This window comes from Anabrus simplex, chromosome 8 (assembly GCF_040414725.1).
Source record: "Anabrus simplex isolate iqAnaSimp1 chromosome 8, ASM4041472v1, whole genome shotgun sequence".
Classification (NCBI taxonomy): Eukaryota; Metazoa; Arthropoda; class Insecta; order Orthoptera; family Tettigoniidae; genus Anabrus; species Anabrus simplex.
Genome location: NC_090272.1, coordinates 45,432,011 through 45,445,622, shown reverse-complemented (window position 1 = coordinate 45,445,622; position 13,612 = coordinate 45,432,011). Strand labels below are relative to the sequence as shown.

Here is a 13,612-nt window from a genome sequence, read left to right as displayed (position 1 = left end):
TTTCATTGATTATTGTAATTTCTGTTTCTTCGACCACGTAAGTCATGTTGGTTTCTTCTTGTCTTCCTTAAATCCCCTTGTCTGAACAATTTTCCCGATTACATTTCTATCCTGCAGATTTGGCGATCCTAATTCAGTGAGGTCTTGCTCTACTTGCTTATACCATTCTGATCTCGTACATTTGATTTGCAAAAATTTGTGTATTTGATAAGTAAGTCTGTTATTCATTCTTTACAAATGACTTATATATTGAAATTCATTGCAGTCTCATTGTATAAGCAAGTTTAGATATTTAAAAATATATTTCCAAGTTGGGTTTTGGGTAATGTATTCCATTTTTAATTCTTAATTTTTCTTCCAGTATAGCAATCTGTTTCTGTGCATCAGAGATGTCTTTGGCAATTAGTGCCATATCATCAGCAAATGCTAGACAGTCTACGTTAACACCATTAATTTTTGGTCCTAGTCGGTGACATGGTGCACCTCCTTTTCTTCCACTCTCTGACAACTTTTTCAAGAGCACAGTTAAACAGTAAATGGGAGAGACCATCATCTTGATATACACATGTACTTTTAGATCATTCACAAAATTGTTATCAAAATAAACTGTTTATTCACCCTTTCAGTACATACAAACACAGTATAATTTTTATTAATGATAAAGGTGTTATCGTCACTTTTTGTGAAAGCACAGGAATGGTTTAAGTAGCACATGGGTATGAAGGAGTGAGCTAACAGACAAGCAACCAGAAGGGCGTTACAAAATAGTCGCACTGGGCTATGTACATACATCCACCAAGAGGAAAACAAGAAATGTCTACCAGGACCTATCACCATGAATTCTACTGTTGAATATTTGTGTATTGTTTGATTTCCTGCATGCCTCTGAATAGGTATTGTCCATAGGCAAGTTTTGGGCTTAGAATTTTTCTTATGATTTTGCGTTCTTTTTTCTCATTGTTTTTAATATCTGCTTTCCTGTTCAAAATTAGCATTTTTGACCCTTAAAGACATTCTGGTTTAATAGCTGTATTGTAATGTTTAGTTTTATGTGCTTGGAGATACATTTTTTGTTGTAGATACACTGAAGAAAATGGAAATTGCAACACCCAGAAGGAGTGGTCAGCGTACTGGCCTTCGGTTCAGAGGGTCCCGGATTCGATTCCCGGTCGGGTCGGGTAATTTAATCGCTTCTGATTATTTCTTCTGGCTCGGAGACTGGGTGTTTGTGTCCGTCCCAACACTCTCCTCTTAATATTCAGACAACATAAGACATTACCAACCACCACACAAACATGCAATAGTGATTATACATCTCTGTATGGGGTTGGCGTCAGGAAGGGCATTCGGCCGTAAAACAGGGCCAAATCTACATGTGCGACTAGTTCACACCCACGATCCGACAGGTGTGGGCAAAAGTGGTAGCAAAATAAGATTTATTTTCCTTGTTTATTTAAAACTGCAATTGGAAATACACTGTGAAAATATTCAGTGACAAAATTAAATAAATAAATAAATAAATAAATAAATAAATAAATAAATAAATAAATAAATAAATAAATAAATAAATATTGTTGAAAATGAAAAGTATGGAGAAAATCTCGCTTCTATACAGATAATGATTTATTTCTCTATAAAAGACATTATGTGATAATTCGCCTAATAATAATATTAATAATAATAATAATAATAACATACTCATGTTTGGAAAGATGAGCGACTTCTTGCATCTAAACTGTGTTACATTTATGAATAATGTTAAAACATTACTATTGTTAACATAGGAAGTAATAAAGAAAGAAGCAACAAGCAGTCGTACCATAGAATCAGGCAGCAGGATCTCCTCCGAACAGCCTGCGTAACAGGGGGAGTAGTACATGACGTCATCCACTCCACACACAGGATTGTAGTCATGCCGACTGCAGCCACAGTTCGAGTTGCAAGAATTTTCCAGAGTTACGGCACCACTGCAACAAAGTTTCAACATATCTGTCAGCACTATAAACACCAGTATTACTGAAGTGTTAAACTGAACTACAATCGTTCCTCTTATTTTTTATTTTTTATGTACGTACAGATAAACAAATGCAGGATAAAGTGGAACAGAGTTCATATTTCAAATTGACGATCTATGGAAAACAGAAAAGAAATGCCCCCAATTTAAGTTTTCTTCCTTTTCCCCAAGTTATCGGTGTCGATACTTCACGTGGCTTTTGCCTTCCTGCAGCCAACGCTATGTGGAGGAACGTATACACTGTTTCGTGTTTCTGTGGTGGGTGGTAGTGTAATGTGTTGTACGTAAATAAAGAGAAACGCCCAGTCCCCGAGCCAGACGAATTAACCTCGAACCGGTCGTGAATCGAACCCGGGGCCCTCTGAAAGGATGAACAGTAGGCCTACGCTGACTAATTAGCTAATGAGTCGGACATACAAACCAATTTGCGTAATTTGTGTGTTGTTCGCCTCAGTGGCTACATGGTTAGTATGCTAGCATTGGGTCCATGGGGTCCCTGGGTCGATTCCCGACCTGATCGGCAATTTTAACATGCACTGATTATTTCCTCTAGCTCGAGGAATGGGCGTTTGTGCCGTCTTCAACATTAGATACCATCCCAGCTATGGCGCCGTCCTCCCACCCGAGCAGGTCGCCCATGGATTTCAGCTGGAAAGACCTGTACCTTGGTCTCTGCGGAGATCTCAAGCCATTGTGAAACTGAATTAGAGATAGCTGCCGTGGTGGGAAAATGGCGCTAACCTCGGCCCGGCGAAGAGGGCGTAGCATGCAACAGGGAGGACGACAGTCATTGTACGGGTTGTATGAATACAGGATGGGTAAGACACCAGACCGCAGTGCATTTGATCGCGGCTAGAATGCTGGTGACAGTTGCATGAGCCACGCAGGCTTTCCAAGGACCACCGTATCAAAAGTGTACTGTGAATATGCGGGTTCGGGCAAGGTCAATTCTCGTGGTGTACGATGCGCTGATGGCAGGGGTCGCCGTCGGCTAGGTCGGATCATAAGAGCGGATAGACGGGCAACAGTCCAGCAGATCCCTCGTAAATCCAATGATAGACAACAACACCCGTCACAAGGTACAAAGACTGACATGGGCAAAGAACACGGCCGTTAGACACTCGAAGAATGCGTCGTCAGCTACATGAGGCAACGGATCCTCTTTCTAGCGGAGTACAGTTCAGGCCAATACTGGTGGTGGCGGTGGTGGTGGTGGTGGTATCCTCGTATGGAGACTGTTCACGTACGATGAACTGGGATTCCTGGTACATCTGACAACGTCCCTCACCGCCGAACGTTACAGCAACCTGCTATTCAGATATGTTTACCCGCTTGTTCACCTTCAGCATCCTGCAGGCGACCTGTACCTCCGCTCTCGAATTGTGGCTGACTGGTTTTATGAGCACTCCACGGATGTGAAGATGCTTGCCTGGCTCCTACGCATCACCGAGTTTAATCCCATTGAGTACATCTCGGATGCTGTCTAGAGGAATGTGCATGCCTTGGACTTTGCTCTGACCAATCTTTGTGGATTATGGGAGGTTGTCCAACGATCATGGATCAGAATGGTTCCTCAACGCTCCCGGTGTCCTGTGGAGTCCATGCCATGCTGCATCGCCGCCGTCGTCAAGGAGAAAGGGAGTGCTACTCGCTATTAGCCAGATGTCTCCAATTGCTCAGAAGTGTAGAGCATATTATAGTTCAGTTTCACTGCAATAGATACGAAGAGCACCGGAACTCGGTCCTTCAGGAGTTCCTTTGAGTGCTGATAACTGTACCGATATGAAGGTGGCATATTTGAGTACCGTACCTTCAATTACCACTGGACTATGCTGAGATCGAACCCACCAACTTCGAATCAGAAGGCCACCGCTTTACCATCTGAGCTACTCAGGCCGGCAATGCGGAAATGACTCTCAATGAAGCATGAATTCGCTTGTGATGATCCACTGAGAATTGCGGCAAGTAGGCTATTACCTTATCTAGTTTGCTAACTGTCAAGCCACAGCCATCTTGATATAGAAGCCTGCTACCAAAAGTTGTGACGCCATCCGCTTAGTGCTAAGTCTTTGCCGTCGCGTGTAAGTCCTATACCATTGATACGAGACTTTGTATCGTAATATAGCAGAAAAAATGCAATAATAAGCCCATAAACGCATAACATTGAAGAAACGTTATGAAACGAAATTACAGTACATACAGTAATATGCACTTAAGGCATATTACATATTGTAGAATGTTCGAATGAAGGCTACGCCTCTGGATTGCACGATGATGGTCACTATGGGAATTGTTATATCTCTAAATAATGGCATTGTTTTATGCTTGTTTGAGCACATTATATTGTTCTTAATTATTTAAGAATAGCTGTTAAAATTTTCCCAAAATATGGCAGATCTTGGACACAACACTCATTAATTCTACACCATATAACCATGCTTGTCACAGAAATTGGCCAGGTTCTTCAACTTTCATTGTCAAAATATTAAAAGAAAAATCACTATGCTTTCCACTGTGTTGTGAAATAACGGCTGCCCAGGAAATATTGTTGGCACAGCATCGTCAGTTAATTCTAGCTTTCCCCTGGGCACAGTTGAAATGGAACCTTCTGTTCGTTTTGCCGTTTCTATCCGAATTATATGATTTTTAGAAAAATGTTCGATAAAAACACAGGCATATTTACTGGGTTCAAAATTAGCTTGGTGTATAACATGAAGCCATTTATCTCGCTTCTCCTTATCGCTAGGAAGTGCAAATCTTGAGATAGCCCCTTCCTTATTTGAAAGGTAATTGGACGTAAAACCATGCACGTCCGCCTCTGTGGTGTAGTGGTTAGTGTGATTAGCTGCCACCCCCGGAGGCCTGGGTTCGCCCGGCTCTGCCACGAAACGGAACGGGGTCCACTAAGCCTCGGGAGGTCAAATGAGTAGAGGTGGGTTCGATTCCTACCTCACCGAACTCGATAGCTACAGTCGCTTAAGTGCGGCCAGTATCCAGTAATCGGGAGATAGTGGGTTCGAGCCCCACTGTCGGCAGCCCTGAAGATGGTTTTCCGTGGTTTCCCATTTTCACACCAGGCAAATGCCGGGGCTGTACCTTAATTAAGGTCACGGCCGCTTCCTTCCACTTCCTAGGCCTTTCCTATCCCATCGTCGCCAAAAGACCTATCTGTGTCGGTGCGAAGTAAAACAAATAGCAAAACAAAAAAGATTCCCATCTCAGCCAATCTCAGCCATCCTCGAAGTGGTTTTTCGTGGTTTCCCACTTCTCCAGGCAGATGCCGGGGCAATACCCAACTTAAGGCCACGGCTCCTTCCTTCCCTCTTCCTTGTCTATCCCTTCCAATCTTCCCATCCCCCCACAAGGCCCCTGTTCAGCATAGCAGGTGAGGAAATGTTATACTTTAAAGTATGTTAGACAATAATAGTTCATAACCTAGCAATGCTTCCTAACATCAGGCAGCTCAAATTACAATGCTGTAGTAGCAAACACATACTACTGCTGAAAATACACCTTCATCATGATTTTTCGTACATTTGTCATTTGAATGCCTCCAAATCGAAGCACAAAGTGTGACGTCACCCTATGGAACTGTCAAGTGTAGCAGGCCGGAACTACCTATCGAGATGGCTATGGTCAAGCGAGTACAGTTGCACAGACCCTCTTTAGTTTTTAAACTTTACATGGAGCCAGTTTTCAAATTTAGTTCTTGGGAGCTATTCCTGCTAGTATGAGGCTAGTTCATAATTTTGTTGGACAGTTCTACTTTCTGATTCATCACATTCAAGAAAATTCTTTGTTAAGTACGACTTTATCTCATACTCTAAAATGTAAGTGAGAAAGAGTGAGCGAATGGTGAGAGAGATAACAATACGGCCACGATGACAGAACATTTTGGCATTTTTCAGATATTTCGGGAAGAACTACACTGTACAGAGATTGTGTGTGTTCATCGGGGGGTCAATGAAAATCGTTAGACCTATCGCTAGACACAGTGTGCCAATTATAAACTTAGAGTATTTGGATTAAAGCCATCCGCACGATGCATTTCCTACCGGTGAGAGTGACAGTGGTGGGACAGATTCCGGCGACGGTGATGGAACCATACAACGGTATTATGAACTATTTTAAGAAGTTTGTTTCTCATCAACGTTATAGAAGCGAATGTTGAAAATGCCCGTCTTCACTGTCCAAACATCTGTTTTTTTTTTGCTTTACTTCGCACCGTCACAGATAGGTCTTATGGCGACGATGGGACAGGAAAGGCCTAGGAGTGGGAAGAAAGCGGCCGTAGCCTTCATTAAGGTACAGCCCCAGCATTTTCCTGGTGTGAAAATGGAAAACCACGGAAAACCATCTTCAGGGCTACCGACAGTGGGGTTCGAACCCACTATCTCCCGGATGCAAGCTCACAGCTGCGGGACCCTAATCGCACGGCCAACTCGCCCGGTCCAAACACTTTTGGCACCCCTTTAAATGACTATATCACTCGCTGTTGTTCATGTTGTGTAATGTTGTAGGTTTATATGATTTTAACTTTAAAAATTCAGTAGCCTTTCGTGTAAGGCCAGAAGAGATTCCTACTTGTTGTTAAAGATCCCGAGTCAACACCACATAGATGAAGCAGTGCCATATGACTCGAGTCCTGTGTGGTCGTCGGATGCCTCTACACAGTCAAAGCCTACGGATCAGAGCGCTGGCACGCAACACCAAAGCATGAGCAAGTTTTGCACGCTATAAAATGAAAATACTCCGATGGAGCCTTAGACTAACGCGATTTAACCACGCAAGGAAAGATGATCTCCGACGATGACTGGGAGTATCGCCACTTTCAGAAAAACTATGGGAAGGAAGACTTAGGTGATATGGACACGTCGTTCGCAGCAGAGAGAGCTCTGTAGCAAGGACAACCATGCGTCTGGAGGCGGAGAGTAGACCAGTGAACGTCACCCCAGATGGTGTCTAGAATCGTTCTAAATGGAGATGGATGTGTCAGCAAGCAGACCCTGCCACTGTGTGGGAATAATACTAGAAGATGATTTTTTTGTGTGAAATATGTCTAAGGGATATTTTTTTTGGAAAATTTTCCGAACGATAATCGACGCCATCTATCTAAATTTTCTACAGTGAGAAATCTACGCTGTCTACTGAGTTTCTGAGGCAGAAATTGATTATTGATAGCATGGACTCGGCATGGACTGTTGAACGACTTGGAACTTTTTACACCCGGGAATCTTTATCGAATTCGTGTCTGAAGTTGGCGGGCTGACAGAGTTAACACATATGAATTATAAACAAACGTTGTGCTGTAGTAAATATGTACACAGCTGTAATATTCTCCATGGTTTACAACACCAAACAGACAGCACACAACTCACAAACACGTCTTTCGATAGGCTCTCCTTCACTGAGTATCTTGCCTTGCTTCAAAAGCCAGGACAGTTGCGCGTACACCTCTTATGCTTGAACTCGGCAGATAGCTTCGCATCGCCGATAAGAAAAACACGACATGGCTGGTTCTTAGTTCAAATGTTCTCTCTGTATATGGATGTTTGGAGAATTATTTTACTTATATCAAATTACTGTTATACAAACACACAATTTACATTTCTTAGACATCCTGACACTCGTGTAGATAGTATATTGAATGTGGCTGCATTAAAAGTTCTTCGTATAATTTGGACAGAAATCACGTGAAGTACCTGCTGTTAGCATAGGGTGTAGTTAGGCCTGCAAAGCTGAGGTTTGGACACGACAGGAAGAAGCACGTAGCGAAGATGACCCCACACACCGTAGTTGCCACACACAGCTTAATGATGCCAGCACAGTGGAGACTGAGTCGTTTTACTAGGTAACCACCCAGGAACGTACCGCCGCCACCCGCTGGGACAGTAATTATACCTACAACATACGAAACATACATCAATATTTATAAACCAACTCAGAGGTGTCTGTCACTAGGAGGGACAAAATCTGATGATGAAGGAATCAGTTTTGCTTTACTGTAGCAATTTTCAATTTCTTTTTGCCGTGATGCCTCTCAGCTGGCAAAATATGCAAGCGCCTCCCCTGTTGAAAGTGAAATCTATACATTCAGTAGGTCCGCTTGACGTGTATTGCATGTAAGCTGAGGGAAAGCATTCTTTCCGATTATATTAAGACACGTTTCTGAAATTATAAATTGGTTTGACAGAATGCAGTTCGGGTTTAGGAAAGGTTATTCCAGTGAAGCTCAATTTTTAGGGTTAGGGAAAGATATACAAGATATTTTAGATTCAGAAAGTCAAATGGACTGTATCGCTATTGACATATCCAAAGCTTTTGATAGGGTAGATCATGATATACTACTGACGAATATGAGGATTATAGGACTACAAAAAAGAGTAGTTGAATTGGTGGCTGAATTTCTAGAAAATAGAACTCAGAGAATTAGAGTAGGTGAAACATTATTTGGTCCTATAATCTTTAAGAGGGGGTCCCAAAAGCAGTATTATTTGACCTCTGTGTTTTCTAATATGTAAATGATGTGAATAAAGAACTGGAAACACAGATAAGAATTTTTGCGGATGATGCTATACTGTAAAGCAGGGCCTCTCAAACGCCCAAAATCTCACGCGTGCAAACAGCGGCGCACAGTTCCTGTGCATAGTGCATCGGTCCCACTCGGCTCGGACCAACGCTTCATCTCTGGGCTACTTGGCTAAGCTCGGCTCAACTCGGCTCGGATTTGGAGCGCTACGGAGCAAGTGAGGAAGAGGGAGACAGGGGGAGCGAGCAAGACAGCGTGGGAAAAGAGAGAGAGAGCGCTATTGCTCCAAATCGAGGAGTGGGGGTCTGCACTCTGGGCAACCAAGCGAAGTCGTCTTTTGCACCGTGCACAGTGCATGCACCAGAGAGGCCCTGCTGTAAAGAGTAATAAATAAATTACAGGATTGTGTGCAACTACAAAACCGACCTGGGCAATGTTATGATGGTAAACAGGGTAAGAAGTCAGGTTGTAAGTTTCACCAAAAGAAAGAAAAAACCTGCCAGTTTTAATTAATGTGTTGATGGAGAGAATATATAACACGGGGCTCACTGTAAGTACCTACCTAGATCTTACTTTTTTAAAGTTGCTTTACGTCACGTCGACACAGATAGGTCTCATGACGATGGGCTAGGGAAGGGCTAGGAGTGGGAACGAAGCGGCCGTGCCTTAATTAAGGTACAGCCCCAGCAGTTGCCTGGTGTGAAAATGGGAAACCACGGAAAACAATCTTCAGGGCTGCCAACAGTGGGGTTCCAATTCACTATCCGGAATGCAAAATCACAGCTGCGCGCCTCAAACCGCACGGCCAACTCGCTCGGTCACTCAGAAACAAATGAACCTATAGAAAAACTGAAAATCCACTGCCTGTTTCCAGTCATTCGACCGGGTCAGGAATGGCTGCCGAAGCTGCTCCTCTGGTACAATGATTAATGTATGACAGATGACATGAAATGATATTGGAGAGAGTGGAATGAAATACGACAGGGAAAACCGGAATACCCGAAGAAAAACCTGTCCCGCCTCCGCTTTGTCCAGCACAAATCTCACATGGAGTGACCGGGATTTGAACCACGGAACCCAGCGGTGAGAGGCTGGAGCGCTGCCGCCTGAGCCACGGAGGCTCTGCCTGAACCTATATATATAATGTTTATTGTGGGTATCCACAGGAATTTTATTTACATGAAAATTAAATTATATTTTCATAGACTACTAATCAACATTAATTCTGAAAACATCTTAAACGTGAGGAACATACTTTAGCAAGCGCTCATTCAGTTTTTGAGCGACTGTACATATAATTTCTCATTTAAAAAAAAAAAACCTAAATTAGCCTATTTTCGCTACAAAATGTATCTATGAAACATTGCGTTAATAATAATAATAATAATAATAATAATAATAATAATAATAATGTTTTTAGATTCCCACTTGCAACCTCGGCTGCTAATAATTATGCTTCGAAAAAACATTAAAAAGAGATAATTTAGTATTTTCCATGGTTGCCACTCGACATACACGATTTGTGACCTTCTGAGGTAGTTCTTAAGAACTTCTGCCTGATTAGGGAGCGTTAGCCATTAAGAAGTGCCGAGGATATGGCCAGATGTTGGTGAAGTTTGATTTAGAAACTAGATCCGAGCAGAATATATAAACATTTGGCTGTCAGCAAGATGTATGAGCCTATAGGAAACTTCTCTGATTGGTAAATCATTCCAAGCTGACCGAGAAACTCGTTCTCAAGTTGGACGGCTCGGGAAATAAACCATCTATCCCTTCCCTCACGTATTACATCGACTAACTGAACTTCGGAGTGGGAAAACTTGTGACATCACTGCTCTACGAACTGCAGACGTAGTCCAAGAAAGTTTTGTACGGAACCGACATGTTGCATCTTCAGGAAAACCTAGGTACTATTTAACGAAACCACTGCATCTATAGACAACTTTACATATTTTATTCACGGGGATAGCTTCAGAGAACTGTAGGGTGGTTGTTTGTTTCGTTTGATGTAGTTCTCCACACCAGCCTATCCTGGACCAATCTCTTCATTGCTACTTAACTAGCACATCCTACACCTTTCCCAAATTGTTTGCCATACTGATCCGTCGATCTCCCACAGCCATTTTTATTCCATGCACTAGGGTGACCAGATTACAAGCATGAAAATACGGGACATTTCAACTGCCGTTGCTTTTATTAGGCTCTATTAAAGATGAGAATTTCGTAACACACATACCTCACAAATGCTACCACTTATTTATATAAAACCAGTACTTAATAATAATAATAATAATAATAATAATAATAATAATAATAATAATAATAATAATAATAATAATAATAATATATTCCAATTCACTATCCCGAATTATTATTATTATTATTATTATTATTATTATTATTATTATTATTATTATTATTATTATGTCCGACTCGTTGGCTGAATGGTCAGCGTACTGGCCTTCGGTTCAGAGGGTCCCGGGTTCGATTCCCGGCCGGGTAGGGGATTTTAACCTTCATTGGTTAATTCCAATGGCTCGGGGGCTGGGTGTTTGTGCTGTCCCCAACATCCCTGCAACTCACACACCACACATAACACTATCCTCCACCACAATAACACGCAGTTACCTACACATGGCAGATGCTGGCCACTCTCATCGGAGGGTCTGCCTTACAAGGGCTGCACTCGGCTAGAAATAGCCACACGAAATTATTATTATTATTATTATTATTATTATTATTCCAAAAATCTGGAGGAAGGCCAGAGTAGTTGCTATCCTTAAACCTTAAACCCAGCAAGGACCCAAAGTAAATAACACTAATTTCCTAAAATAATAACCAAGTTCAAAAAGCTCTAAATCTAGAGACCTTTTTATATGTATATTTACAAAACTTTAAATAAATAAATAAATAAATAAATAAATAAATAAATAAATAAATAAATAAATAAATAAATAAATAAATAAATAAATAAATAAAGCTAAATCTCCTTAAATAATTGACATTATTATACTACATGTAGTAACATTTACATATTTACATACCTCACAGATAGGGCCTTACATTCATGAGGTCAATAGGGCATGTCTGATTTTAGACGGGGGTGAGTGAAAAAGGTCCACTGATTCACCCACCTCATTCAGCGATGTTAGTGCCCTCACAAGCCATGAGTTAGCCCGAGCCACAGTTCTCACTTTAGGCAGATGAAAAATATACCTTTGCCTAGCATTGCGACGAGGAACATGTAATGGAATCAGCTCCAGTAATGTTGAGCAATCCACTATTCGTAAGACACTTATAAAGAGGGCATTGGCACATCTGCGGCGCGAGTGCAATGTCCTCATGCTCATAGTCTCTCAAAAAAACTCGTAATCGGACGAAGAGAGAGAAATACCCAAGCCCTTGTAGCTGATCCATTTCATGAACCTTATTTGGACTCTTTCCAAGTTTTGTATTAAATACTGCCGAGAAGGCAGCCACACCTCGCAACAGTATTCTAACGATGGCATGATTAGAGTGCAAAACAAAGTTATTAGAGTTCTAGGAGAAACAAATTCGGCACAATTTCTTTTCAGAAAGCCATGTAATTTAAACCCTTTCCTAGAAATCTTGTCTAAATGTTTCTCGAAGGAAAGACCGTAGCAGTTTGAAAGTGTCACACCAAGATTATTCATTTCATTCACACGAGCTATTTGGAAATTTCATGAATGGTAAAGGTAATTTACTGGTTCCAACTTGCGTGAAAATGTAATTGCGTTGCATTTTGCATTTTGAAGTACCGGTATTCAAACCAAGCAGCCACTTTTTACACCAGTTACTTAGTAGGTTTAAGTCAGACTGTAGCAACTTACAGTCCAACTCACTATTGATTACCTTAAAGATCTTTAGATCGTCAGCATAGAGAAGGCAATTACTGTGTTGTATAACTGATGTTATATCATTTATGAATATGACAAAGAAAAGAGGGCCCAGTAAAGAGCCTTGGGGGACACCTGAAGTAGGGTGGTACGGCTTTGACATAATACCATCAGCTTTTACTACGCAAACTCTATTAGTGGGATAGCTTCTAATCCACTCCAAAGCATTTCCCCCTATCCCATACGCTGACAATTTGGTGAGTAGAGCAACATGTTGAACTGAATCAAAGGCTTTGGAGAAGTCCGTATAAACAACATCCACTTGTTGCCTCCTATCGAGAGATTCTGAAATGAAATTGATATACACCGCCACATTGGACACGGTAGAGCGTTTCTCTACAAAACCGTGCTGTGCTATATTAATATACTGTGAAACTGAACTGTACAATCTCTTATACACGATCTTCTCTGCCACCTTTGAAATTAGAGACAATAACACAACAGGCCTATAGTCATCAAACACCATTTTGTCTCCTTTCCTGAACACTGGTATGACGTAACCTTTCTTCCACTCACACGGAAAATACCCTGACGAGAATGACATATTTATTATATTTATTATGATGCTAAGTGGCCTACCTAGCTCAGATGCACATTCTTTCAATACTATTGCGGGTACGTCATCTGGACCACATGATTTGGAGGTATCCAAAGAAGCAAGAATTGAAGATACCTCTGCTGGAGAGGTCACTATTGAAGTTAGGTCTATATCACACACGGACGAAGTGGATAGATTTACATTGTGCGGCAGGTGAATTATACTTTTCAAAGGTATCTGTAAAACTGTCCAAGATGCTCTTCTTGTCCTGTAGTTCTTTCCTGTCCTGACGCATAGTAGATGGCAGGCGAGATGACCTCCGTTTGTTGTTTACAAAATTTCAGAAACACTTCGGGTTGGCAGCTAATTTCGATTCCATCGAAGTTATATCGTTTCTGTATTTTTTGAGCTGAAGACGCTTAAATTTACCGCGTATGGTCGAAAATTGCACATAATCACTATTATGGCCCGTTTTTTTAACTTCCTTCTTGCCTTCTTCTTTTCTTTTAATTTATCTGTTACCTCAGAGTCATACCAGCATGGGTACTTTCGCGTGCTAACTATCCGGGACGGTACGGTGTCTTTCATTACAGCGCGAAGGAAGTCGTAGAAAA

At 41.5% G+C, this 13,612-nt stretch overlaps 1 protein-coding gene across 1 annotated transcript in view; it reads right to left on the bottom strand.

The window, feature by feature from the left end:
• Oatp26F (Organic anion transporting polypeptide 26F) overlaps positions 1 to 13,612 on the bottom strand; it is a 717,049-nt gene that overhangs the window by 28,126 nt on the left and 675,311 nt on the right. Inside the window, exons 9-10 of the mRNA XM_068228964.1 lie at positions 7,717 to 7,915; positions 1,820 to 1,967 (exon numbers count right to left, since the gene is read on the bottom strand). Of these exons, the coding sequence (XP_068085065.1) occupies positions 1,820 to 1,967; positions 7,717 to 7,915 (347 nt within the window). The remainder of the gene's footprint in view (positions 1 to 1,819; positions 1,968 to 7,716; positions 7,916 to 13,612) is intronic.